The following is a 27852-nucleotide window of genomic DNA, read 5'->3' on the forward strand; positions in this document are numbered from 1 at the left end:
CTAGCTTGGATACGATAGCGCAGCTTATTATACGCGATACAAAGATCACACCATAATCAGGAATGCTTTGAAGAATGTGGAGTGAGATAATTCAAGAAGTTCCTCGAAACAGTGACCAACATCGGACATAATCGTTATCTCCCACTGTAGCCAAAGCAAGCTGAAACTTTTCTAATTACTCTTATCCAAACCGATCTGCCAAACGGAAATGGTACGAGATATTCCATCATATTCATTATGGCCCAATGCTCCACACCATCCCCAGGTGCAAATCCTCAGGTGCAATTACGCTGGACCACTTCTGTTTGACTGTTAATGTTGGATACAATTTTTCATTCTATTCCGCAGGGTGAATCATTCTCCCAAAACCCCAACCCAGGCCCATTTCCACCGGGCAAACGCTACATTCCACCGAGACACGAGCTACCAAATTTGCGGCGCCCCCCGGCAGGCACATTTACCGTGTAATCATTTATCATTATTTTAAATAACTCTTTCATCAAACCGAAACCGTGTCTGTGAAAGGTGTGACATTGGTGTTCCTGGCCAGGCTCGCCCACGCGCAACCGGGACGAAGATTGATTTTGAAAGCATAATTAGGGCCCTGCCGTGTAGTTGGCGGGCGAACAAGCGCATTCGCGTTCGGATGCGGCATTTGATTAATGCTTTACGGCCGGGCAGTGTTTGTGTCATCAAAACTGGGTTTGCGTGTCACATTGGAGGTTGTTTAAATTGTGGACGACACACAGCCGAAGGATGTAACGCAGGGTAGATAATTTAGTAAGCTTAAATTATTATGAAGAATATTCCCGTCACTTTAAAAATCTTTCTAGAGCCCGGAGTTGGAATTGAAGGTAGAGAAGGACTTGTGATTTCTTGTGGTGAAAGTTGTGGAATTCAGAAAAATACCAAAAACCGAGTTCAGCAATGTGGGTTTTATTTAAAAACCAGCAAACCTAATTTACTTAATCACTGTTCCTCAAAAACCACATCAAAACCCATCATGCTAATACACTGGACGTTAGTGAAATAGATCAATCATTCAGGCCGCCAGAGAAGTTTCGAAATCTACTTCCAAATATTTCCGAAACGACGACCCTTCCGGTTTTTCCCGTGAACGAAACTTCTGTCGCCGTAGGCGAATGAAGCAATTTAGCCGAAGGCATAAGTCAGTAAAGCACATCAAAAGTTACGGGAACATCCCGGAAGTCGTGTACCATGGCAATTGCTCACTGAACCCCAAAAGCGATGAAGTTGGATGTTATGAATTGTTGCCGTGCAAGCCGTGCAATTCTTTCCACTCGCATGTTTAATACATTCGGCATTTTCGGGAAACTTCGCTTAGCGCAAAAGCTTTCGTTTCATTAGAATTAATGTCTGCTCTGGACGATTATCTGCCTACTGTCGTACAGTAGGCTGACCGACTTTTCGCTCGCAACACACGAAACGGTTTCTTCTCGCTTGCTTTGGTAATGGAAAGTACGCAGCTGGCGGTGAGTTTTCTAAATCCATCAACCCAACAAGAAGTAAACCATCGCTCACGCTTGCGATTTTTATAGAACACACGCAGTTAGTTGATGTTCCGGTGCTCGTTAAAGTTAATTACTCGACAGCTTTTCCCACGCCCATCACTGACGAGGTGGCGTGGAAAGCGTTATTCGATTCACCATTGAGGTGTGCCTTCGGGGATTGGTAGCGGCTGGGTTGCTCAGGGATAATTCGGAACGACAGGTCGGTGCAAGTCGCAGCTGGATGAAAAAAACCGACCCCGCTCAGCAGTTCTAACTGTTCCGCGTAAGGGAAAAAGCTGTGCAAGCTGGAGGATAATAATGTTGCAGTAGAAACGTTGTTACCACCTAGTACTTCATTCTCTTTCATTGTACCGTGACAGTGACCCATGAGCCGTTTTATAATTTGTTCCACGAAAGGAGTAAAAATGATTACGAAAGCATTATACAGATACGTATTTTAAAAAGCTCTCTCGGTAAAGGCGGCGAAGATGTGCGAAAAATTAACGTGAGAAAAAAGCTGATCGCAAAGAAAAAATCAGACAAAATGAGAACATAATTACTAATCCTCCTGGGCCTGATGATGGCTAAGCCTAACGAGAAGGTTTTCGCTGCTCGGGTGGGGCTTGTCGGAGCTTGTCGCTACGTGTGGGACAGCGAAGCGGACTCGGCTCTACTCTTCCGTCTCCATTGGTAATAAAAAGTTTAAATATAGCAGGTTTCTCCTGTAGCAAGCATATTGTTCCGTCGCTTTGGCTGCCATAATCTCGGATAAGCTCAATTGGATGAAGAGGAGCAGAACAGCATGTTTGCGTATTGCTTCGAGTGTTCGCGAAGAGAGTTAATGTTATTTTACTTTACGTTTAGGGACAACTTATCGAAAAGGATCAAATAACCTGTAACATGGAGATCAATCGGTGTTCGATCAAGATCACGCGTAGGTTGTGGATCTCGTCTGGAATGGATGTGAAAAACTAAGTCTGGCAGGTCATTTTGCAACAAGTTCCCCCCCCCCTAATTTAGAGATATTTGCGCTGCGATTATAGCTTTCGATCTGTTTCGTCCGAGGTCCGATCAGTTGCACGTTGCTTAGTGCCAAAGGCACTTGACTAGAAATTGGAGCAATTGGGAAAATAAACACTTTTTTTTATGGTAACATAGATCCAACGAGTTGAAAATGTTAAGCCAATATTCAATATCCTACTCCAAATCTGTTATATTATTTGTGTTTTAGTTAACAAAACTGTATTATTTATTGTTGGTGTTTATATTTGCCTAATTTTGGTAAATTCATAAAGCCTACATCTATCTACTCCTTTATTGATGACAATATTTCATTATCCGAGAAACTCTTGAATAAACATTTCGTCAGGAAACAATTCTTAGCCACTGGAGGATAAATTTGTTTTGTTGATTGAGCACCCGGCATTAAGTCCATCGATTCTCGATAGATTCTCGACATGATGGGAACACATCGCCACTAACCACCGAAACCGTTTAGCGCTAGGAACTAGTATGTTTTCGCCGAGACGCAATCGATACGGAATAAATCGCCGTTCCCGCGGCATTAATAGTGCGAAAAGTATCGATGCGGGGAAAACCTACCGCACGCCAACGCAGTTCCCTTACCGCAGGGCAAAGTTAATCTCGCGGCCACCGAAAGAATCTCGCACTACGACGGCACAGCGCATAATGGCGATTGGCATCGTGTCACGCGTTTTACGAGTGAAATAAAACTCCATCCACCGAAACAACCCCTCGGGGGACCTTTCAACGTAGCGCCACCGTGCGGTGCCATCTTGCGCGTTACTGGAGTTGATTGCGGTTTGGAACTGCCCGTTCGCACACGGTAAGCTTGGAGAACAAGAGAAAGCGAGATGGAAAGAGATGTGTATTCGAAAAGAAAAATAAAGAGATTGGAAGTGGCGCCACAAGCGAGGAAAGCAGGGCAATGTGCCACATTGGAAAAGGATCAGATTCAACGACGTTCGGGACTTATGCTGTGCTGGCCGGATGGATAGTAGGAGTACGCAGTTAAAAGGGCTTTCGCGAGCGCCGCTTTCATCAAAGGGCATACATAATTTAGGCGGAAATGGTTCCTACGATTTCCGGGTGGCGTATCCCATTACAAAGGATTATTTTACGAGCGAATGGAAAAACGAGAAAAATCTCTGCTTTCGGTGGAAAATGCTTTAAAAGATTTCACATAAGCAGGAATGAAAATTGGATGTATGAAACGATAAAGCCATTAAATCATGCAGTATGGTGATGCACAGTTTTAGATAACAAAAACGCACACCGGTTATTAAGAGTAAATCAGGAAGCTGGAAGAGCTCCTTTCTGATGCTGATGTTTGATAGCTTGCAGCCGAAATGGCACCAATATCGATTACGGTGCTGGAATGGCTTTAACGACCGTGCAAAGTTTAAAGTGCAATTTAAAGTTTTTCCCAAAAAACCAGCATGTTTTCCTGCGACGTTCGTTTACTGGTGCACGAAGCAAAAACGTTAATTACCACGTGTTCGGGTTAATTAATAGCGAGCTTCTTAAGTCGAGCTTTTGCGAGGCCTACTCTAACGACAGTTTGAAGCAATTTCGGTTCGAACGTTAACCGGAACAGCAGGCTGAAAGTTTTCCCCCTAAAAAAGCTCGGCTTCCGTACCACGAGGATGCCACCCACCGCTGTTAGTGGAACAATTGTTATGAAATCATTAAAACTTGTGCGGTTCCCCGGTGTTTCGGTTCGCAATTATGAAAATGATCGGTACTGTCTTTTTGGGGAGGGCGAGGAAAGTCCTAACCACCCAGTAGGTGGGGCTGTAGAAAATGCAATCAATATTTCGACACCCGGCAGTAAAAGTTTTTACCATGTGGACCACCCCTGCTACCCACCCCCAAAGTGTGACCTCTTGCCATTCAGAAGACATGTCCCAAATTGGGTCATATATAAAAAGGAAAATTAAGTTAACACTTCTTCACTGCTGGTGCTATGTTGTGCTTCAGATCGATAAGAAGACCAGCGTTTGATTCTGATAGCATACATACACAGCACAAAAGGGGTGGAACAAAAGAGAAGCTTTCCGATACGATCGGCATAAGAAGCATCGTTTGTAGTTTCACAGTACGAGAACGTATGTGGGTACTTACTTTAATGAATATAAAATTATTCTCCGATTGTATAGAGCGTATACATTGGAAAAATAAACCAAAAAAGGCACGAAGCACTATGCTTTTCGTTCCTTTTAATCGCAGCAGATTTTCTCGAGTTTTCCTCTCGAAATCGATTACAATTTTGTTGTCGTTGTTGCGTTCTATTCTGGACTCAAAAATTCCACCCAGGAATAGCTCGAAACGATATCCAGCCCTCGGTATTTCGGTATCGTACTTGAACGCTTCACAATAGAGGCACATTTTCACGCCATTTTCCCAAAACTCGCCTTTCATCGGTGAAGGTTCGATCTATGGTGGCCCCCAACACGGTACGGGCACTTCCTTTCCTCCACTTCCACACCTCCGTTCGAAATGATTTTCCATTTTTCCGCACAAATTTCCTGTAGTTTACGGTTGAAAAGCCTGGGTTTTTGCGCGTTCAGGATGGTTTATCGGTGGGGGATGGAGCAGATAAATAGGCTGAATGGAAGCAAAGATAATATTTTACTAGAGTGGTGAAGCAAACTATCGTCTCCGCTTTGCCCAGGAAACTTTTCCACTTTGCCACGTCCTTCCCCCGCTTGGTTGAGAAATGTTTTCTTAACCGGCTTCGGCTTTGCGGAAGTGTTGGGGTGTGGGTGAGGTGAATAATGACATTTGGCCCCGAACGTTGCTAGTTGGCTCAACAAAACGGATGGGTTTTGTAGAAAGAAACGGTAATGGTCGTTTGTCATAATACAGTTATTAGTTTTGTTTTGATAATACAAACTTTTAAGTGACTGATTGGTGTGGTATGGAATGGAAATGTTGAATAGTTTTGAAAGAGAAGAACATTTAATAAGTAAAATAAATATAAACGTGTTTTATAAGTGTGGGTATAAATTATAAAAGGCAACAGTGTTAAAAAAGAATAATGATCAAGTTAAAATCAAATGTAAAATGTTGAATAAAAATTAAAAAAAGTAAAATATATTTTAACAAAACGAAAAAAAGCTTTATGTTTAAGAAATTCTATTAGTGATTATGTTTAACTACAATACAACAAGATTCAAATAAATCAATGCAGGGAAAATCTTTCTCTTCATGTGGTTTTACAAATTGGTTACTCTAATGTTCACCACAGTTTCATCCAAAGCCGATATCGAGTATCTTAAATCTATTAGTAAGTTTTTTTTTAACTTTAGCTTACAGAACCACCCACTCCACATTGTGAATAGAATCCCGCCCAACGAACACCGACATCCCACCTGGAGGAAGTTTTAAGCCCGAACGAAAACACCCCACAAACAATGGCTAAACTGTCGATGGAGCAGCCTGGTGGCTGATGGGTTGTCCGACAGGAATTTGTGAAGGATCATGCGGTGAGTCGTAGGGTTTAATCTATTTGAACTACCACATACACACCGAAAAACACTACTGCACTTAACCGTAACCTTTCGCTCGAGAAAGTATTAATTCCATCCAATGCAATACACCGACAGGAACCACGAAACGAACCGGGAAATCTTCCGGGCTCTTGCAAATAGAAGTCTACGGCATGAGGCCTAATCCAACTCTAATCGGATTGGAGGTTTCCCGTTCCGATTTTGAGTACAGTGGGTGACGAACGGGAGGGAACGAAGTTCCTTGTACGATCTGCTCTAAGTCCCATCCGTTCGATCGCCTTAGCAGCTATGGGCCGGCTAAAACTCTCCTAATGAAGTGAGTCTTGAGTTTGATGTGTACCGGGCATATATCCCTGTGAAGTTTCATTGAACGTACCAGCACAAATGCGTCCATCATGCGTATGCCCGTTGTCGACGTACGTGGTGACTGTGAATGGGAAATAAGCAATTGACCACCGCACTCCCAGATCTCAGAACCAATCCGGATGAAAAGCTTTTACGGCAATTGATTATTTTCTTTTGTTTTCCCCAAATGTATCTCACGGAGAACCAACCAAAGTCAGCCTTTGTAAAGTTTCTAGATGTAATATCTCACCCCACCCTGTTTGCCCACCTCACCGCCTTCCATTTCATCGTGCTGATAATTAATGTACGTTAAAGCGTGATAATTCTGTCGATAAATATTTACCACACTTCCGGGCCGGGAAGCGGACGCAAACCGTCGATGGAATAACCGGTTGTTAATTGATTTCGTTGCTTTGCCGAAATGTCGGCGCGTATGAATGGTTTTGCTGTGTGCGGTGAGTGAAGAATTATGTAACAAAATGGCCGTCAGCCAGTTGACGGGGGAGCTCTGTAGCGGGTTTAGGGGAAAGGACTTGTGGAAACAGGGACGTGCGTTCGCTTATCATCCGCCGTAAAGCTAATCAGCAATAACAGCGTAAGCGAAACATTGTTGTGTGTGTTTGGTGCTTTGAATGGAAATTAAAATGAAAAGCTTTTCTCCGATACCGGTTTCCTTTGCTTTACCTGCGTTGAATGAGAATTGCGCTAATCATCAGCAAAAGGAAGACTGATGCCAATTGATGCAAATTATTATGATTGATGAAGCCTAATGCGCAAATTGGCGATTGTTTATTGCACAACAATGGCGTTTCGCTATTAACTGTGCCCATTGATCGAAATGTCAGGCGGGTCGCTTTTAATGAGAATAAATCGTTGTTAGGGAAGATCACTTCAAAGAGCTTTCAAATGAACTTTGGGAACCGAATGATAACAAGACAACAAGAACGATGCAAAGCTTGCTACTTGATTTGTTCCAGTTTAAACGGAAAAATGTTAATGGAAATTCCAATTCTCAGGACTAATGTAAATTGTGAACATCATTTAACAATAAAGACCTTTAATTGAGCTACTACTCGTGACGAGACCGTATCATTAAATCTAATAAATCGGCCAAAATTTTGCAACGCTTTTATCGAACTTCGCCGCTTCACCATCTCGAAACGTCCGCATGGCGTGGGGTCCATCATAATGTCGATCATAAAATCGACCACATTTAGATTGCATGCCAGCGCTTATCACATAAGTGTGCATATTTATTGCCCGAATGTGCCGATTAGATCCGGCCCAAATGATCTGTCCTGCACGGTCGACGTGCTGGAGAGATAAAATGCGCTCTTTGTTTCACTGTGTGTATCGGCCGGATGTGTGAATAATAAGTATGCGTGGTGGATTATATATGTACAGCTTAGGTTACATAAATTATCCGATCGATCGGGGCACACCAGCCAGGCACGGAGCTTTGTGCTCGTGTGCTTAGCAGAGATTACAAAAGTGTGCTTTAAAACGGACGATAAAATCTTTTATTTAATGTCATGTGATAGAGAAGATTTTCCGAGTAAAGTTGCCTTTCTTTCTTTAACCTCTCTAGCACATTGGGATGCAGATATTGAATGCAATGAATAATATAATAACCTTGTGCATGATAGGAACATCTTTATGGGAGCGAAATTCTGAGAAACCTTTTTTATGTTAAATTACCGCAGAGTTACTGAATGGTTGCACTACGGTAATTAAACGCCCGTTCCATGTTCCGTACAGTGCCGGAAAGCATAACAATGAGAAATGACAGTAGAATCGGAATGGGGCGCAATGTCGATATCGGAACCAACTCAAACCAAGTCAAGATTATTTGAATAGTACCTTCACTGACTGGCATTCGATGAATCATCAATGAGTAATGCATGATGAGTAATTCGGCCGTACTTCAGATCAACAAGTACGATAGCCTAACAGATTTTACTCGTACAGCTTTAATTGTACAGCTGGCGGAATCATTTGACTGCTTTAAAAATCGGCACAACCCCGAACGAGACCAACAAGCGCTATTTAATCTCTGTTCACATGATGCAAAGCAAAGCCATCTCAACAGGTTTTTAGTGCTAAAATGAAGTAAAAGTGCGGAACGGTAAACCTAAACGGTCCATTAGTGGAAATGTTTTTTTCTTTCTTATTTTCACAACTCTGGTTGAAAATGCTTTTAAAGTAAGGCTTGCAAAAGTACCCCTAGTATTTCACCCGGATGGACCTCCAGCCAAGCAAAAAGGATGCATTGCATCTGTTATTGCACTTAAATGCAGCTTCCATAGCTTGGCGAAAAAAGCGTATCGCTACGGAATACTTACGGAAAGCTGGTACCGATGGCACTATCGCAAAAAGCCACACATACATGCGCACGTAGAATGCAGTCCAGGTGAGCTGGTTAGACCTTATCACACCAAGCGCCACCTAACACACATGCAACCGATCGATTTCTGTCGGAACACCGGTTCGAGTTCCGGTTGCCGGAAGCAGACGGGCCGTGTTTCCGGTACGGACTGCAACCACCCGGCGCACCCGTGCAAGGTTCGGTGCTGCGAGTGTGTGCGATTGTACGGCTCGTTTGACAGTAAGGACTTCCGTTTCGGTGGTGCACTCGTGCGAATACTGATAAGGTACGGAGCAAACATTTACGGTAGCAAACAGAACTGGAGCGCCTATGAAGAGCGGGACGAAGTGGCAGGCAGAATTTCATAGTTTGATTATTCTATTATTGAAAATTGCATTCGCTACTCGTTACCCAATCTGGTCAGCTTCCGTTCTTTGCGTTTGAGGCGAACACCGAGCACCTGGCGGTGCTGACGTGCGCGAAGGTGATGAAGAATGTGTGATGAATCAATTGCACTGCATCATTGATGCGTTTGTGTCGAATGGTCGCTGTACGGTGCGGTGTTTTAGAGCACCGAAAATGAAGCATTGTATTGTACCCGAGTGCTGCCAAGAGAGTGGGGCGTGCGGTATTTATGCACGGCAAGAGCTGGTTAGTTTGTAGTGGATAGCAAAAAAAAAAAAACAGGATTGAAATCTAACGAGCTTCAGCTTAAAGGGGCTTAGTTAAAGCCAGCTTGAAGCACGGCCAGGAAGGGATTCTATTGTCACGAACGCATTGGATCAATTAGCGCAGACTGGACAATGTCGCCCTCAAAACCCACACAACACCCACACTGGCATAATTATATCTAGCCTTTCCAGTTTACCATTTAATTACGCCGGAATGTGGTGTTATTGTGGTACGACCAAATTTACATTCGCATCACAATTTGCCCACTTAGTTTGTGTATTTTAATCAAATAGATATATGGGTTGTTGTTATGTGGTATATGTTTGTTTACCAATGCTTTTTGTGGCATACATAAAGCATAACAACCCCAGGATAGATTTGATTGCTGTTTTTGTGGCGATTATATGATTGTTCATCAAAATATTAGCTAATGCTGAAGTACACCGTGTATGATTAATGTTATCTAAAAATATTTGTAAAATAATTGCTACAAATATTTGTGATAAGGGCGTTGAAAAGAGTCAAAATAGTCAAAATGGAATTGAATACCATGGAAATGTATATACATGAACATTAGTATAAAAGGTTCGGGGCGGTCCGGTGGCAAGATGGTAGCGGCGACGCTTCACACGAACAGACCGGACCAAAATCCCATCCGGACCAATCCTCCGTAGCAAGGACTGACTATCCGGCTACGTGGTAAAATAAGTCAAATAAGTCAGGCCAGGCCGTTCTAACAAAAAAAAAAAAAAAAACAGTGCAAAATCTTCGTTAGTGCTTCTTACCTAATTTCACAAAGCGTACCATGGCATAGCATCAAAATTCCTTAATTTTTTGGGTATATTTCTATAGCTTGTGATAACCTGAATGTTTGTTTATTAGCGTTTTTTGTAGCGCAATAAGATAATTTTACAATGAATGATTATTTTGAGATATCAGTTTTGTGTAGTAAAACTGCTCCATACATTGGTTTTCAAATTTTTGACTATTGAAACGTGCGAGAGCTTTCATTCTTACTCGGGGGTGTTTTTATGTAGTAATAATGTTCCAAATTCCGGCCGAGTATACCCGGGATAAGGTTACTTTTCACTGTTTGATGAAGGAAATGTCTTCAAGCGAATGTGAATTGTATCTTAGATTCGATTACTTTTTGTAATAAGCAATAAGGCCTAGCCGTCCTTCTTAAAAAAAAAATTGTTCCAAATTTGCATTTTCCGAATAAAACTGTGCCTTGGGACAACGTAGACAAGATAAATCTTACTTTACCAAACATTTATTCCTGAGTGACTCATGTCTGTATCAAAATTATTCAAGTGTGCTTCCGGGTGTGGTTAATAGTTCTACGAATAGTATTAAACGATTTACCTTAAGAGTTCGAAAAAGTGTGGCCATAAGACACGAAAACCATGAAGATGAATCTTTTATCTTGACACCTAGACACAGCCGCCTAGAACTTTCTCACCCCCCAATCGGGATGCAAACGATCAAATGCTCTCGAATTATTCCATCCGTTTCCGGTGATCATAAAAATGTGTCACACTTTGTTGTGATTTGGTGCTCCCATACCGCAGTATCGCAACCCACCGATAAGGTTTGCAATACGCCCAGCGCTTAGTCAGTCACATGCAGCCACCGACGCGCCCTATCGTTTCGACAATGAATAATAACGATGGAATTACGCTGCAAAAATACGCAGGTCTAGCAACGTGAGATAGCAGCTTTCCACAGCGATGCTGGACGGCAAAAAAGCTTTCGCACAGTGATTGTCTTGGACAAGAGCAGCATTGGGCGCTACCATCTTCATGTTTTTGTTTCGCGGTACCGTTCGGTCGCTAGAGATTAGTCGCTTTATCGATCGAGCAAACCACCACCTTCTCGAAACATATTGGCTATCAATGAACCGGATAAAACCGAACCAGCTCGTCCACACGTGTGCGCGCGTACCGATGGCGTCTGTATCATCCCCCGGTGGCGTGAATTCTTCCAGGGGGCTTACTTTATTGGGTTATAAAGGGACCCCGATGGCCGCGTGTCTGGCTGGCGGGGCAGTGACTCAATCCCGCTTCAGCTGTGTTTATCTTATCACGGCCGGGCAGTACTGGTCTTGTGCTCGATGCGCGTCCCACGAATACTTGAGCTTTGATTGCCGGAAGGGTACCCAATTTCCTGTGTGAGCAAAACATACGCCGCTCTATGCATATCTCGTCAACCAGATAGACATACACACACACACACAGACAGAAGAAGACAATTGATTATCACACCGCCATATTGATAAGCCATGGTGTTGTTATAAGAAAAAGCATGTTACAAGCGGTACTGTTAGTCATTGCGAACCGAGCGTTTCCTGCAGGTGCATCTCACGGAACGAGGACCAAAGTTTGATAGTGAAGTAGGAGCAGTTCATTAAAATCATCAACGGTATGTAATGCAGTTCGATGGGGATCACTTTTAGTGAAATTGTTAGTGAAGAAGCTGTAGACACACAATCAATGCATTAGTTATTAGTGTAATTAGTGTCTGTCGAACAAAGTTTCGTTACGAGTGCTTAATGCTGTCAAGAGTGAGTCAAACATTCCACTGGATGAGGATATGGAGGTGTGATACCGGAACATTATTATTGACGTACGTGTCAAATGTATTGTGTAACGCGTTACGTGAAGTGTTTTAGTAACGAGCAATTAGTCTTCGTCGAGTTCAGTGACTCATCATCCGTTGTTCACTAGTGCTGCGTTACAACAAATCGTTTATAGTCTATTTCAGAAAATCAGAAAAACGATAAACATTTTACCGGAACTAAACATCCGCTGAAGCAGTGGTGCCTATTAAAAGCCAGAATAATGTTGTTGGTGAACCTGTAACGATCACCCTGGATGTTAAGATCTCCAGAATGTCTGAGGGATAAAAGTTTTTTTTAGCTCATAATGTAAAAGCCTTAATTCAGCCAAAATATTGAAGAGAGAAACTCAGCAAAATAAGTATCTCTGAAGTGAAAAAATATGGAATTTGAGCGTGCAAACAAAGAAAATCAAAAAAATTTCCTTCAATGTTTTCGATTAGCTACACTAGCAATTTGACAACGTAAAATATTTTTTCTTTTTATCTTTGCAATTTATTTTGTGATAACATTAACTTTACTATTTACTAAAGAGTAACAGCGCACTTAAACGAATGCCTTTACGAATTCAATCCATCATAAACGAACGTTAGAGTGAAGCTATGTGCTTGAAAAATTCCCAACTCGCCCATCGAAAATTCCCATCGAGCAATCAGTGCGATCAGTCACAAGACCCAGTTATCATCCACGGTCACGTTAATAGTGATAAGAGTTGATTCTGGCTGTAAAATCACACCCTTTAATTGACGTCCCGTCCCATGTTTCGTATACTCGTTTCTACAGTGTCGCGGTATCTGGTTGATAGACAAATGGCAACCAGCAGCTGGGAGAAGTTTGTGCTTCTCCTGTGGAAGAACTGGATCCTACAGAAACGCCACTACATTCAAACGCTGTTTGAAATTTTAATACCGGTACTATGCTGCTCCATTCTGCTGCTCGTACGAGGACTGGTCGATCCGGAGTATGTCGATCAAAACACGATATTCAAACCGCTTGAAACTGACCGACTAACGCATCTGGCCAAAATGGCACAGGAGAAGAATTTCGAGTTCAAGCTAGCCTACTCGCCGCGGAACAGTTTGCTGGAGGAGGTCGTGCAGAACGCTGTGCGATCGTTGAACGCGAACGATCCTGAAGCGCGGTTAAGCTTCGCCTCGTTTGCTGATGCGCGGGAGATGGAAAGTGTGCTGGTGGAGTCGTCGTTTTTGGCTGGCGTCGAGTTCGACGACAGCTGGGCCAGCTGGACGGCTGGAGACGCAATGCCGGATAACCTGACGTTCGCTGTGCGGTTTCCGGGCGAGCTGCGAGACGACGAGTTCCAATTTTCGAACTGGGTTACCAACATGCTGGTGGTACCATTCTCACCTCGGTTGCGAAATCCGGAAGATGACGATGGTGGCTCGCCGAGCTACTACAAGGAAGGATTCCTCGGCATACAGGGAGCAATCTCCAGGGCATTGCTGGAACGCCGTCTCGCTGGTGTCGCGTTGCCGACGGTACACGTGCAGAGATATTCGTACCCACCGTACTACGATGATGCGATTCTGGAAGCTTTGCAACAGCTGTTAGCGCTTATCATCGTCATATCGTTCTTCTACACCTGCATCAACACGGTCAAATACATCACCATCGAGAAGGAGAAGCAGCTAAAGGAAGCGATGAAGATTATGGGCCTTTCCAACTGGTTGCATTGGTCGGCATGGTTTGTGAAGTGTCTCATCCTGTTGACGGTCTCGCTGTCACTCATCACGATACTCCTTTGCGTAAGTACCAATTGGAGATAATGTAGCGAGGCAGCATTTGATTCATTGGTTTTTTCCTCTATCAGGTTCCCTTCAGCTCGGCGGCCATCTTTGAAAATTCCGACTGGACGCTTATCTGGTTCTTCTTTTTCATATACAGCATCACTACGATCTGCTTCTGCTTTATGATAAGCGTGTTCTTCAGCAAGGCCAACACGGCAGCCGGTATTGCCGGGTTGCTCTGGTTCGTTTCCCAGCTCCCGTTCAACGTGAGCCAGCAAAATTACGACGAAATGGCAACTGGAGCAAAGATAGGCATGTGTCTGCTCTCCAATTCCGGCATGTCGTTGGCAATGTTTCTGACCGTTCGGCTCGAGGCAACAGCGGTCGGGCTGCGGTGGTCTAATCTCTTCGAACCAGCCACCATCGATGATGGTTTCAACGTTGGACTGGTGATCATCATGCTACTAGTAGACGCGGTGCTTTACCTTCTGATCGCGCTCTACGTGGAGCAAGTAATGCCGGGAGAGTTTGGTATAGCACGACCATGGTATTTCCCCTTCACGAAGGAGTTCTGGGTACGCAATCGGACTCCATCACGTGACACACTGTTTAATCGCGAGGAACAGAGCGCTACTACCGACTCCCGCTACATCGAGCAGGATCCGGCCGGATATGCCGGAGTGGAAATTAAACAACTTCGCAAGGTGTACAAAGGAAACAAGGCGGCAGTGGATGGGTTGAATCTGCGTATGTACGAAAACCAGATATCCGTACTGCTCGGACATAATGGCGCAGGTAAAACGACGACTATGTCCATGTTAACCGGTGTCTTCTCACCCACTTCCGGAACGGCACTTATCAACGGGCACGACATTCGTACCGATATTGAGGGTGTACGGTCATCGCTGGGGCTCTGTCCACAGCACAATGTGCTGTTCGACGAGATGACAGTCCATGAACATTTGAAGTTTTTCTCGCGCCTCAAGGGTGTGCCTGTGCAGGCGGTCAGTGAAGAGATCGATCGGTATCTAAAGTTGCTTGAGCTGGTGGACAAGCGTAACGCCCAATCACACACACTGTCCGGTGGCATGAAGCGAAAGCTTGCCGTGGGTATGGCATTGTGCGGTGGTTCGAAGGTGGTACTGCTCGATGAACCCACCTCCGGTATGGATCCGTCAGCTCGGCGTGCCCTGTGGAACCTGCTGCAGAAGGAGAAGCAACATCGTACGATGCTACTGTCCACGCACTTCATGGACGAAGCGGACGTACTCGGCGATCGGATAGCGATCATGGCGGAGGGCAAACTGAAAGCGGTCGGCTCACCCTTCTTCCTGAAGAAGTCATTTGGCGTTGGGTATCGGTTGATCTGCGTGAAGGATGCACGCTGTGATAAGCAGCGTCTGTTGGCTATCCTGCGGAAGTACATCCCGGACGTTAGCATCGACACGGACATTGGTTCGGAACTTTCGTTCATCTTGAAGGAGGACTATATCGACGTGTTCCAGCGGCTGCTGGAAGATATCGAGCAGCAAATGGTTAGCTGCGGCATCACGAGCTACGGCATCTCGCTCACAACAATGGAGGAGGTGTTCTTGAAGTGAGTGTTGGGGAAAGTGGTAGCGAAGAAACGCTTTGACAATGATTGTGTGTTTTTATTTACTTTCCAGAGCCGGTAGTGACAGTTTTGATGAAACGGGAACTCATACAAACGGTACTGTTGTAGAGACAGGCAGTTCAGAATGTAAGTGTGGTTAATGGGCTGTTTTCGAACAACAGTTGCTAAGTGCAATATCTCCCTGTAGATGCATTGGATCGACTGCACCTGCTGACCGGTAAGGAGCTCCTTTTAAACCAAATACAAGCACAGCTGCTGAAGAAGTTCCTATCGACCATACGCGCCTGGATACAGCTGGTTATGATGTTTGTAATTCCAATATTCTTCGTCTGCATGACGTTTATCATCACGAGAAGCATTTCGGCAGGAAACGATCTGCCCGCATTGGAGATCAACATGGATTCTTACGAGAAAGCCATCACAGTACTGCAGGGTACGAACGGTGATCCGGCGAGGGTTGCAGCCTTCCAGAATATGTTTGGAGAACAAGGTGATCTAGTCACGATCGATGAGGACATGACGGAGTATATTGTGCGCAAGGTAAGTTTCTCGCGCTCCTCGCGATTAGTAGTCGAGTAGGCTTTAAATACCATGTTCTTGCATTCCAGTCCAAAGAGGACATAGCCTCCGTAAATACGAGATATTTCGTGGGTGCTACCATCGCCGGTGGTTCATCGTACGTGGGTTGGTTCAACAACAAAGCCTTCCACACGGCACCGTTGGCCCTGAATCTAATTTACAACGCCATCCTGCAGGCCCAATGCACCCAATGTCGGTTGCATGTGGTGAACAAACCGCTTCCGTATCGGTTGGACACGCAGTTGGAAAAGCTCAACACAGGGCTGAACGCTGGCTTTCAGCTAGCGTTTAACACGGGCTTTGCGATGGCATTCGTGACGGCTTTGTACATCATGTTCTACATCAAGGAGCGCACGTCGCGTGCTAAGCTGTTGCAGTTCGTCAGCGGTACCAATGTGACCATGTTTTGGCTGCTTGCTTTCATTTGGGACTACACACTGTTCGTGCTGAACAGTTTGGTATACATCGCAGCGGTTGCCATTTTCCAGGAGGAAGGATGGTCGACATTTGATGAGCTAGGGCGAGCGTTTCTGCTGCTGCTTTTCTTCGGGTTTGCTGCCCTCCCCGTGACATATCTGTTCTCGTTCCTGTTCAGCGTGTCAGCCACCGGATTCGTGCGCACGATGTTCGTTAACGTCCTTTCGGGGGCTATATTTTTCACCACGGTCAACATTCTCAAGTTTAAGGGCATCGATCTGAACGATGTGGCCGAGGGTCTTGAATGGGTGTTTATGTTCTTCCCCAACTTTATACTTAGTCACGGGTTGAACAACCTGAACGCAGCGTCCAGTACGGCGAACTTATGTAGGAAGACTTGCGAGCTGCTTGGTCCAATGTGTGACGTTAGCAACTTGTGCGGGAACGATGCGCGTTGTTGCGATCTGGAGGTGTTCTCTTTCGGCAAGGTTGGCATCATACGGAATCTACTCTTTTGCCTGTTGATTGGGTGCATCAGCTTCGGGTTGCTGTTTATGCTGGAGTACGGTGTACTGCAACGATTGTTCCGTCGGACATCCAAGGTTAGCCCATCCGGAACGCATAACGGCCATAGCAGCACCGAGGTCGATTCGGACGTACTGGATGAAAAGCGTCGCATACAGAATCTCAACCGAAAGGACATCGATGGACATAACTTGCTGTTGCGCGATGTGACAAAGTATTACGGCAATTTCCAGGCGGTAAACAGCCTATCGATTGGCATCAACCATTCCGAGTGCTTTGGACTGCTGGGCATCAACGGGGCCGGTAAGACAACGACTTTCAAGATGATGACCGGCGATGAGGAAATTTCATCTGGTGATGCTTGGGTAAAGGGTATCAGTCTACGTGGAGATATGAATCGGGCACATCGTCAGATTGGGTACTGTCCACAGTTTGACGCACTGCTGGAAGATCTGACGGGCCGAGAAACATTACGCATTTTTGCGCTACTGCGAGGCGTACGAAAACAGGAGGTGAAAAATGTGTCCTACATCCTGTCGGAGGAGTTGAACTTTGCCAAACATCTGGACAAGCGCACGAAAGCGTACAGCGGAGGCAACAAGCGAAAGCTCAGCACGGCACTAGCACTGCTTGGCAACCCGTCGGTGGTGTACTTGGACGAACCGACCACCGGTATGGATCCGGGTGCGAAGCGACAGTTCTGGGACGTGATTTGCAAGGTGCGTAATACTGGCAAATCGATCGTGCTGACGTCGCACAGTATGGAAGAATGTGAGGCCCTATGCACCCGGCTAGCCATCATGGTGAACGGAGAGTTCAAGTGTCTCGGTTCGACCCAACATCTGAAGAACAAATTCTCCAAAGGATTTCTGCTAACGGTCAAGGTAGCACGAGGATCTTCCGAAGCTCAGCAAAAGCGTGTCGCTGGTGTGAAAGACTTTGTAATGAGTCGCTTCAATGGAGCAGTGCTAAAGTGAGTATTTTGGCTGAGTGGACGAAACAGCGCCTATTTCCATACCGATGTGTCATTGTTTAATCTTCGTGTCTTTACAGAGAGGAATACGAAGATTCGCTCACATTCCACATACCGGTGACGGACCTGAAATGGTCCCAGATGTTCGGTCTGATGGAAAGCTCCCGGCAATCACTGGAAATAGAGGACTACGCTCTCGGTCAAACGTCGCTCGAACAGGTGTTCCTGTTTTTCACCAAATATCAACGCCTGACAGAGTAAAACCCCTGTGTCTGTGACACGTCTCTTTATTCGAGACTAGTATCAACAGACATAAACGAACAAACGTTTGGAGAAATATGTTGCAAAGCAAGAAAGGGAAATTGTGTCAACGACAAATTTATGACGGGTGCACATTACATGTTTGTAATTTTGTAAAGTAATTTGTTTTGTAAAGTAATTTGTAATAATTTTAGTATGAAATAATTTAATAAATCATAAATCAAGGTTATTATAACATAATCTGTAGTAAGATGTACACTTTGATGACAGAAAAATCAAAGGCAGTAGGCTGGTTGGGCGGTGATTTGTAAACAAATCTAAATTTAGTTGTCACAGACATGAACCATTGCTATTTCGAGTGTTATAATGTCGAATTATTTAGAGATCAGAAAGGTAAATAAGTAAACTTACGAGTTGGGATTTAGCGATCAATAGTCAAGTGCATTATAGACGTTTTACCTGAAATGAGAAAAAGATGGTTTCAGCAATTAATGAAAGATAAAATCGCATGATTACTAGGTGAGTCCGAATTTCATAAAACATTGTAAGTAATTGTCTGTTCATTTTTTCATGATACATAATATTATACCACACATAATGATATAATGGAAAAGGGTTGCGTAGGTGATAAGAGATTAACGTATCTAATATTGAAGTACCATACACCGTCAGCTATTGCCCGGGGACATTTGCATGCATGCGGTTTAATATTCCTCCCCACGCCTAATGGCGTTGACGTGGAGTGAATAATACACACCTATCCGACGGGGATAAAGTGTTGCTTTGTATAAAAGCGTGGCCTACCAGAGTGGGGCCAGATGGTGCCCGAAGAAACTAAATGAACGTTTGCATCGTAAAACGTCGGTCCCAGTGTCAACGGTAAAACGGGGGCATCGATCGATTTCCTGAGGAAAAATCAATTTTCCAAGGGTCACTACCGTTGGTAACCTTTGCTAAGCGCGGTAAAGGACATTGGTCCGTTATTGGAATATTTACCCACACGGATACAGATGCCGGCTAGCGTTGATGACGTTACGGGGTGGAGGTTTTTATCAGCCCTCAAACTTCTACACCACCCCTAAGGTCACACGCAAACAGAAACACCTTCAGCTGGCGTCACGCGTGGGAAAACACGCGTTCGAAAGAAGCACCAACGTATAATAGTGCTTAGTAATGCTCGCATACATGGTTACCCGCGCCATTAGTAACCAACCTACAGTTGGCTAGTGTTGGTTATAGCGATTTGTTGATAAACATTCGTACGAGTGCCGTAATTGTGGTCTCGAGCGCGACGGCAAGATCGTACCGAGTGGCACAAATTGATTCGGCACACAATCAGTTCAACGTGGACATGCGGCACAAGCGGATCGTTGCTGTCTTGCACGGTACAGTGTTTCCGGTGGGAAGTGGTCAGTGACAATAGGAGGCATTAAAAATGGTGTGCATTCAGTACAGTTACATTATTGGTTTTGTAATAGTTGGTTGAGTTTTTTGTCCTTATGCGACAAAGGAACAAAGTTAAGCAAAGCCTGTAACAGTACAAGTGATACTAATAGTGACGCAACGTGATAGTGGTTGGAGTTTGTGACGCACGCACGCAAAAGGTACCGTCCAATTGCTTCCGATTGAGCGTAGAATCTGATAAACTGGGCCCCATACGCCCACAGGGGGAAGTTTCGCGACGTTCTCGATTATGAAAAAAGAGTTTGTCCAGGCGTGATAAGGGAAAAGGAAGATATTTATTCTACACATAACACAGGCTGAACTGCTTTTATGAGGCGCTACACATGTTTTGACGAGATGCTGAAATGATAAGAAATGAATTATCATGCAGGGCATAGTGTGCAGTGTATGATTCACCCGGTGTTCCCATTGAAGTATGGGCCAAAGTTCTAGCGGTATACCGTGTTGTGTTGTGATTCCACATTCATCATACATTATTTGTTTTAAATGTAGCTTTTAAACAATGAATTATAACGATGAAAATATAAAACTTGTCAGCTTGATTACATGCCGAATGGAATTTCGTGGAATAATTTTTAGATTAGATTTGATGATGATGCGAAGCGGCACTGTACAGGTCGCTTCATTTGTGATGTTTTGGAAGATTTATTAATCGCAACGCAAAAAAAAAAAGTTATGAAGTTTTCAAACAATTCCATTCCACTTGCCTTACACTACCCATCGACATGGGTGAATCGTTTTCTGCAACACATGTTATCGTCATCATAAATGTTTATCTACGAAACGCTATTGTAGATAAAATTCATCAAAAGCCAATTACTTTCCGAACGCGTGTGTGTGTCGTTTCGGTCAACAGTGCTTGAATGATAAGATGGACCAGTGCTAGGGATAGATAAGTGCTATTCATCGCATTAATGGAACCATTAAAAACATCGCCAATTTTGAGCACAAGTGTGACTACGTCCCCGAAGTGCTGCAAAGCTGGAAGCAAATTCCTCGTTCCGGTCCTAATGCAACATTTATTTTTTGGACGTTCAACAGCTCTGTTCGGAAACCTCCCACCATGGCGTCTACTTCGCGCTGGAGTAAGTTTGTGCTGCTGCTGTGGAAGAACTGGATCATACAGAAGCGCCACTATGTGCAGACGGTGTTTGAGATCCTAATACCGGTATTGTGCTGTGCGATGTTAATAATTGTGCGAGGCCTAGTTGATCCGGACCAGGTGCTTAAGCCAACGATCTTTGATCGTTTAAATATAGGATCGCTGGCTGATCTTGAAGGTGGTAAGTTACTTTACACCGTGGAACATATTCTATTATGCTTTGTTTATTAATTTTGTTCACCCGTAGTTTTTCCACCCGTATCCTTCAGCGTGGCATACTCACCACAGAATGAGGTACTGCAAAAGCTACTGGAAGATGCACTGGATACGGAGATTAGAACATTTCGCAATGTGGCATTAATTCCACTGGAAAATGCACGCGAACTTGAGAGTCAGCTAATGCAGAGCAACTACATCGGTGGAATCGAGTTCCCGGATAGCTACGCAGTAAGTAATCTACATCGGTGATTAATAATATCTATGTCCGCTCCTTAATTGTCGCACATCTGCCCACTTTAGAATAGCACCGATCTGCCACAAAAGCTTCGCTTTGCCGTTCGTCTTCCGGGCGAGCTGCGCTTCACCGGATGGACATTCGGTAATTGGCGCACCAACTTCATGGTCGTGCCGTTCGTGCAGGGGCTGCGGAATGCAAACGATTCGGATGGTGGCAGTCCGAATTATTACCGCGAAGGTTTCCTCACGCTGCAGGCCGCCATTTCGCGTACCTTCATACGACGGCAGAGTGCCGAATATGTTCTGCCGGATGTATCACTGCGGGTAAGTGAGTCATCGCTGGTCATCACAGACGGCACCGATAGCAAGTGTAGTGCAATGCGTAACTGCGAACTCATATCATCCACAGCGGTTTCCTTATCCACCGTACTACGAAGATTTAGTGCTGGTAGCCATGGAGCGTTTGCTGCCGATGATAATACTGATTTCGTTTTTCTACACCTGCATCAACACGGTGAAATTCATCACCATCGAGAAGGAAAAGCAACTGAAGGAGGCGATGAAAATTATGGGCCTCCCGAACTGGTTGCACTGGACGGCGTGGTTCGTACGGTGTCTCATTCTGCTGTTGATTACAATCTCGCTGCTGGTGTTCCTAATCAGCGTAAGGCGCCCGTACGCCAATGCATCGAGCATGGAAATGTATGTCATTGTTTCCCATTGCAGGCAAATCTAACATCAAACACCGATTTGTCCGTCATCGAGTACGCCGACTGGACGGTACTGTGGTTCTTCTTCTTCACGTACATTTTGGTAACGATATGCTTCTGTTTCATGATGAGTGTCTTCTTCGACAAAGGTAAGGCGCATCCCCGCGTGCGCGCTGACGCAATTCCAAATCGATCCGGCAATGTGCAATGATTAATCATCTTTTGTTTAGCGAACACTGCCGCTGGAATCGCTGGACTAATGTGGTTCCTGTTTGCCATACCGTTCAACATCGCCGTGCAGAACTACGACGAGATGGCGATGGGAACGAAGATAGCTTCCAGCCTGCTCTCCAACACGGCCATGTCGTTTGGCATTATGAACATGATACGCCTGGAGGCGAACCAGGTCGGGTTGCAGTGGAGCAACCTATTCTCATCGCCCTCGATGGGGGACGAATTCAGCGTTGGGCTGGTGATGGTAATGTTTCTGGTCGATGCACTGCTCTACCTTGCCATTGCGCTCTACTTCGAGCAGGTAATGCCGGGTGAGTTCGGTGTTGCCAAACCGTGGAATTTCCTTTTCACGCGTGATTTCTGGAAGCGGAATCGCATCGAGGATGGGTCCGGTGACCGGCAGAAGATGGAAAGCTCGGTGTACTTCGAGCAAGAACCGAACATCGAACGGGCCGGCGTACGGATAGTGAATCTGCGCAAGGTGTACGGGAAGAAGGTGGCCGTGGAGGGACTAAATCTGAACATGTTCGATGGACAGATAACGGTCCTGCTCGGACATAATGGTGCCGGCAAAACGACGACAATGTCCATGCTGACGGGAATGTTTTCACCCACGTCCGGTACGGCCCTGGTAAATGGATACGACATCCGGAAGGATATTGAGGATGTGCGGTTCTCGTTGGGACTCTGCCCGCAGCACAACGTGCTGTTTAACGAGCTGACGGTGGCGGAGCACTTGAAGTTCTTCTCGCAGCTGAAGGGCGTATCGCGGGATAAGACGGAGAATGAGATAGAGAAATATGTCACCCTGCTCGAACTGACCGACAAACGGAACGCACAGTCACACACACTGTCCGGTGGCATGAAGCGTAAGCTGGGCGTCGGGATTGCACTGTGCGGTGGATCACGGGTGGTACTGCTCGACGAACCCACCTCCGGTATGGATCCGTCGGCTCGGCGTGCCCTGTGGGATCTGATCCAGAAGGAAAAAGTGGACCGTACGGTTATCCTTTCCACGCACTTCATGGACGAAGCGGATGTGCTGGGCGACAGGATAGCGATCATGGCGGAGGGCAAGCTGCGTGCAATCGGGTCACCGTTTTTCCTGAAGAAAAGTTTGGGTGCCGGTTATCGGTTGATCTGCGTGAAGGAATCGCACTGCGACAAGCAACGGGTGGTGTCCATCCTGCGGAAGTACATCCCGGAGGTGCGTATCGAGACGGACATCGGGACGGAGCTATCGTTTGTGCTGCGTGAGGATTACTTGAAGGTGTTCCAGCCGATGCTCGAAGAGCTGGAGGACCAGATGGGTAGCTGCGGCATATCGAGCTACGGGATATCGCTTACCACGATGGAAGAGGTGTTCTTACGGTGAGCCTCGGATGATGTGTGAATGTGCAGGGACAGTTAATTAATTGCTGTGATTGAATTTTCTTTTGCCAGCGCCGGAAGCGATTCACAAAACACGGACCATTCTATGGCAGTGACCAATGGGCATGGATCTATAGATATGAGCGAAAGCAGCGATATATGTACGGGGGAAACAAAATCCAGAGACCCATACATTCAGGAAATTGATAATGAAACCTTGTTTGTGTCTTGCTTTTTTTCAGACGCACTCGACGGACTTACGCTTCTGGATGGTTCGAGGCGATTATTCCAGCAAATTTATGCACAATTTTACAAAAAATTCCTCACAACAATTCGAAGCTGGATAACACTTTCACTGCAGATGCTAATACCGGTGCTGTTTGTGCTGCTGTCCTATCTAATTTTTCTAAACTCCTCCGGCGGGCGAGATCTTCCCGAGTTGAAGATAAATTTCGATGGTTACACTGGCTCCTTAACGGTGCTGGAAACGGCCGTTGGTCTAGAATCGGCTACTGAAGCATTTCGCGAGCGATTCCGGCAGGAACCTCCAGTACATCAGTTAGTTGTGATCGAGGAAGACATGAGTACGTACATACTTAACAAGGTAGGAATGAGCATGGCATTAAAATGCAGTAGATCAATCATGACTGATTGCGTTTTGAATCTTCCAGTCAGCGCAGAACATCGCGGCATTCAATACCCGGTATTGGGTGGGTGCCTCTCTAAGCAGTTCCACGTGTACGGCGTGGTTTAACAACAAAGCGTACCATAGTGCACCGCTGGCGGTCAATCTGATTTATAACGCGTTGCTACAATCGCTCTGCCCCGACTGTGAGCTGCAAGTCAGCAACAAACCCTTGCCGTATCGATTGGACACCCAATTGCAGCGCTTGGAAACCGGTGCGAATGCCGGCTTTCAGTTAGCGTTCAACACCGGTTTCGCGATGGCATTCGTGTCGGCACTGTTCATCCTGTTCTACATCAAGGAACGCATAACGCGGGCCAAACTGTTGCAGTTCGTGAGTGGCGTCAATGTCACGCTCTTCTGGACGATCTCCTACCTGTGGGACTATTTGGTGTTTGTGCTGTCGGCGATATGCTACATCGTCACGCTCGCCATCATACAGCAGGACGGTTGGAGTACGTTTGAACAGCTGGGCAGAGTGTTTTTGGTGCTGCTGTTTTACGCCTTCTCTAGTCTGCCGGTAACATATCTGTTCGCGTACATGTTCCACGTGCCCGCTACCGGGTTCGTGAAGATGATGCTGTTGAATGTGCTGTCTGGTACGATCTTCTTCACCGCCGTCTCACTGTTGCGCTTCGACGGCATCGATTTACAGGACGTGGCGGACGTGCTCGAGTGGATCTTCCTATTCTTCCCGAGCTTCTCGTTGACGCAGAGTATGAACGCGTTGAACATGGTCGGTGGCCGGGAAGCGTTGTGCCAGCGGGCCTGCGAGCAGATTACGATCTGTACGGAGGAACTCAAATGTTTACTGGTGCCGCAGTGTTGCGGTATGAGTGCGTTTACGTTCGATCAGCAGACGGGCATCAATCGGAATTTGCTGTTTTTCACCGGCATCGGATTGGTGTCGTTCGCGATCATACTGCTCGTGGACTATCGTGTGATGAAGAAGCTTTTCTCCCGCAAAGCGAACAATGTCGAGATGTCTAACGATCAGGGAGAAACTGACTCGGACGTGCTGGAGGAGAAACGCCGCATTGCCGCCTGCAGTGATGGAGAGCTGGTGTCGTACAATCTGGTATTGAAGGAGCTTTCCAAGAGCTACGGCAAATTTGTAGCAGTGAACAAATTATCCGTCGGCGTCCGGCACTCGGAATGCTTCGGACTGCTGGGCATCAACGGGGCAGGGAAAACGTCCACCTTCAAGATGATGACCGGCGACGAGAACATAACGTCCGGTGATGCTTGGGTGAATGGGTTCAATTTGCGTACGGATATGAATCGAGTGCACAAGCACATCGGCTACTGTCCACAGTTTGACGCACTGCTGGAAGATCTGACGGGCCGGGAAACGCTGCACATCTTCGCGCTGATGCGTGGAGTTCGCCGAAGAGAGATTAATGGTGTGTCACTTACGCTGGCGGAAGAGTTGAACTTTACGAAGCATCTCGACAAGCGCACGAAAGCGTACAGCGGAGGCAACAAGCGAAAGCTCAGCACGGCGTTGGCACTGATTGGCAACCCGTCGGTGGTGTACTTGGACGAACCGACCACCGGTATGGATCCGGGTGCGAAGCGACAGTTCTGGAACGTGATTTGCAAGATTCGTAATTCGGGCAAATCGATCGTGCTGACGTCGCACAGTATGGAAGAATGTGAGGCCCTATGCACCCGGCTAGCCATCATGGTGAACGGAGAGTTCAAGTGTCTCGGTTCGACCCAACATCTGAAGAACAAATTCTCCGAAGGTTTTCTACTTACGGTCAAGACAAAGCGCAATCTGCCGGATGCCGCCGAGAGGGTTAAATCGTTCGTAACTAGTCAATTTACGGGTTCCGTGTTGAGGTGCGTTGTATAATATTAGGTGTTAATTTCCAAACGTTTTTGTAATTGTTATGCATTTGCCATTCCAGAGAAGAGTACCAGGATTCGCTAACGTTCCACATCGCACGCAGCAACCAACGGTGGTCGACCATGTTCGGTCTGATGGAAACATCAAAAGAACAGTTCGGTATCGAGGATTACGCCCTCGGGCAAACAACGCTCGAGCAGGTGTTCCTGTTTTTCACCAAATATCAAAGAATCGTAGACTAAAGGGTATTCCCCGGGGGGAGGTGGGGAGGGGCAGTATTGTCGGTTGTGGCAGGCCAAACCGAGAATCAGTCAACGTGCAAATTGCAGTGCAACCAAATTGTGATCAAACAATATATTAATTGTTACCAGTGACAGGTGTTGGTTTTAAGTACTGTTTCCAAAACAAAGTATTGATTTATGTTTGAGTAGAACAATAAACAGACATATATTGTCTTTAAACGATAGGTTCTTCGTTGTAACATGTGTCGTAGGTCGTAAAAGGTGTTTATTGGTTTAGAATATTTAATACTAATTGGTTTTCGGAACGGGCGACATCGAACCATTTGTAACGTAATATGGTAACGACGTCAGTTGCACAAGTCATGCTTCCCAAAATGTATCCTTTCCTCCTTCAGGAGAAAAGGAAAACAAAAGCACCCTACAAATCGTCTCCTTCCCATCGTATCTGCAAAAATGCGTTCGACAAGATGACAGGACATGAATTTCTAGCATGTGTCGGATTGCTTTCATCAATCATCTGTGACCGGAGGAAAATTCAGCCTCCTTCCTACGGTGCGGCGGTAGTGATACACACACACACACACACTGTGGCTAACGTGACATAATGCTGCGCGCTAACAACGTTACGGCCGTGCAGCGGGCATTACCGAGAATGTGATTAATTTCGAAACAAAGCCATGCTGCATGAGCGGCAAATGAAATTAATCAATTTTGACAACACTCCGAGCGGAAGAAGCAATACCCGACGCACCCACTATTCATCGCCCGGCATCTCCCAAAACTTCCGGTGTTCTGTGACACCAGCAGTGGAAGGCAAAATTAAAACAAATCCACTGCGAGTAGCATGCCAATGGTGCTGACAAGAAAAGGAATGGAAATAAATAAATTTTCCTTCCGGAACAGCGATCGATCCCGATGTACTCGGGTTATTCCTTCACATGCTCGCACAGTGTTCTACAGGTGGCATTTTGCGCGATTCATACATCCTTTCCGCTTTCTGATGAAAGTTGGTACGAAATTTGTATTACAACACAACAACAACAAAAAAAAAACCATCCACATAAAACGTTCTGTACGATGGTGAGAGCGCAACACCGCGAATCAATATTGAATTTCTGTCAATGTCAATGGCAGACGCCCCGGTATGGGTTGGGTGGTAACGATTATGCATGGCTTGGCTGGGTGCCGGGTATGGGTAATCGATTTTAAAACAATCAAATAATCGTTCATATTCCATCATCGGTCATGGACAGGCTAGCGGTTGGCTGACGCAAGTAAGACGTCATCGGCGAGTAAGTGGCGAAGTTCGTACCTTGCGTAAATTGTTGTTTGATAAGATTTTGCGAGGGTTTTGAAGCAGTTCCAAGTTTGAAGCAATTGTTGCTTTTTTAGATTATTTTAAAGGAATACATACGCGGAATACGAAATACGGAAAAGAGTGTTGTAATAATGCGTTCCGTCCGTGTTTTTGTTTGATACGCCTTGACTCGACACGAAAGCTTTCTTTAATGTGATCCATTTTAACTCGAATTAATTATTCTGTTTCTCCATCGTAAATATTCCAGGATTTTATTTGTTT

The 27852-nt window shown here is 45.5% G+C and overlaps 3 protein-coding genes across 3 annotated transcripts in view; 2 read left to right on the forward strand and 1 right to left on the reverse strand.

The window, feature by feature from the left end:
- The window catches only part of LOC128715986 (uncharacterized), a 151500-nt gene that overhangs the window by 64518 nt on the left and 59130 nt on the right, over nucleotides 1–27852 (reverse strand). The window lies entirely within an intron of this gene.
- On the forward strand, nucleotides 12846–18157 carry LOC128715989 (phospholipid-transporting ATPase ABCA3-like). Its single transcript, XM_053810909.1, has 6 exons — nucleotides 12846–13805; nucleotides 13871–15384; nucleotides 15455–15528; nucleotides 15590–15942; nucleotides 16011–17896; nucleotides 17977–18157. Exons 1-6 carry the CDS (start codon nucleotides 12852–12854, stop codon nucleotides 18155–18157), a joined length of 4962 nt encoding a protein of 1653 aa, XP_053666884.1. The 5' UTR covers nucleotides 12846–12851.
- LOC128715988 (phospholipid-transporting ATPase ABCA3-like) lies at nucleotides 20670–26273 on the forward strand. The gene is made up of 10 exons (XM_053810908.1): nucleotides 20670–20904; nucleotides 20971–21170; nucleotides 21243–21503; nucleotides 21589–21843; nucleotides 21906–22038; nucleotides 22120–23494; nucleotides 23567–23655; nucleotides 23737–24098; nucleotides 24166–26024; nucleotides 26093–26273. The coding sequence occupies exons 1-10, from the start codon at nucleotides 20685–20687 to the stop codon at nucleotides 26271–26273; spliced, it is 4935 nt and encodes a 1644-aa protein (XP_053666883.1). The 5' UTR covers nucleotides 20670–20684.

Source organism: Anopheles marshallii, chromosome 3 (assembly GCF_943734725.1).
Source record: "Anopheles marshallii chromosome 3, idAnoMarsDA_429_01, whole genome shotgun sequence".
Classification (NCBI taxonomy): Eukaryota; Metazoa; Arthropoda; class Insecta; order Diptera; family Culicidae; genus Anopheles; species Anopheles marshallii.

Coding starts and splice junctions, on each gene's coding strand:
- LOC128715989 (XM_053810909.1), top strand. CDS start 12,852: ATGGCAACCAGCAGCTGGGAGAAGTTTGTGCTTCTCCTGTGGAAGAAC. Junction 15,385..15,454: donor ATGGAGGAGGTGTTCTTGAA/GTGAGTGTTGGG, acceptor TTTACTTTCCAG/AGCCGGTAGTGACAGTTTTG. Junction 15,943..16,010: donor CGGAGTATATTGTGCGCAAG/GTAAGTTTCTCG, acceptor CTTGCATTCCAG/TCCAAAGAGGACATAGCCTC.
- LOC128715988 (XM_053810908.1), top strand. CDS start 20,685: ATGGCGTCTACTTCGCGCTGGAGTAAGTTTGTGCTGCTGCTGTGGAAG. Junction 21,504..21,588: donor TGCCGGATGTATCACTGCGG/GTAAGTGAGTCA, acceptor TATCATCCACAG/CGGTTTCCTTATCCACCGTA. Junction 24,099..24,165: donor GTACGTACATACTTAACAAG/GTAGGAATGAGC, acceptor TGAATCTTCCAG/TCAGCGCAGAACATCGCGGC.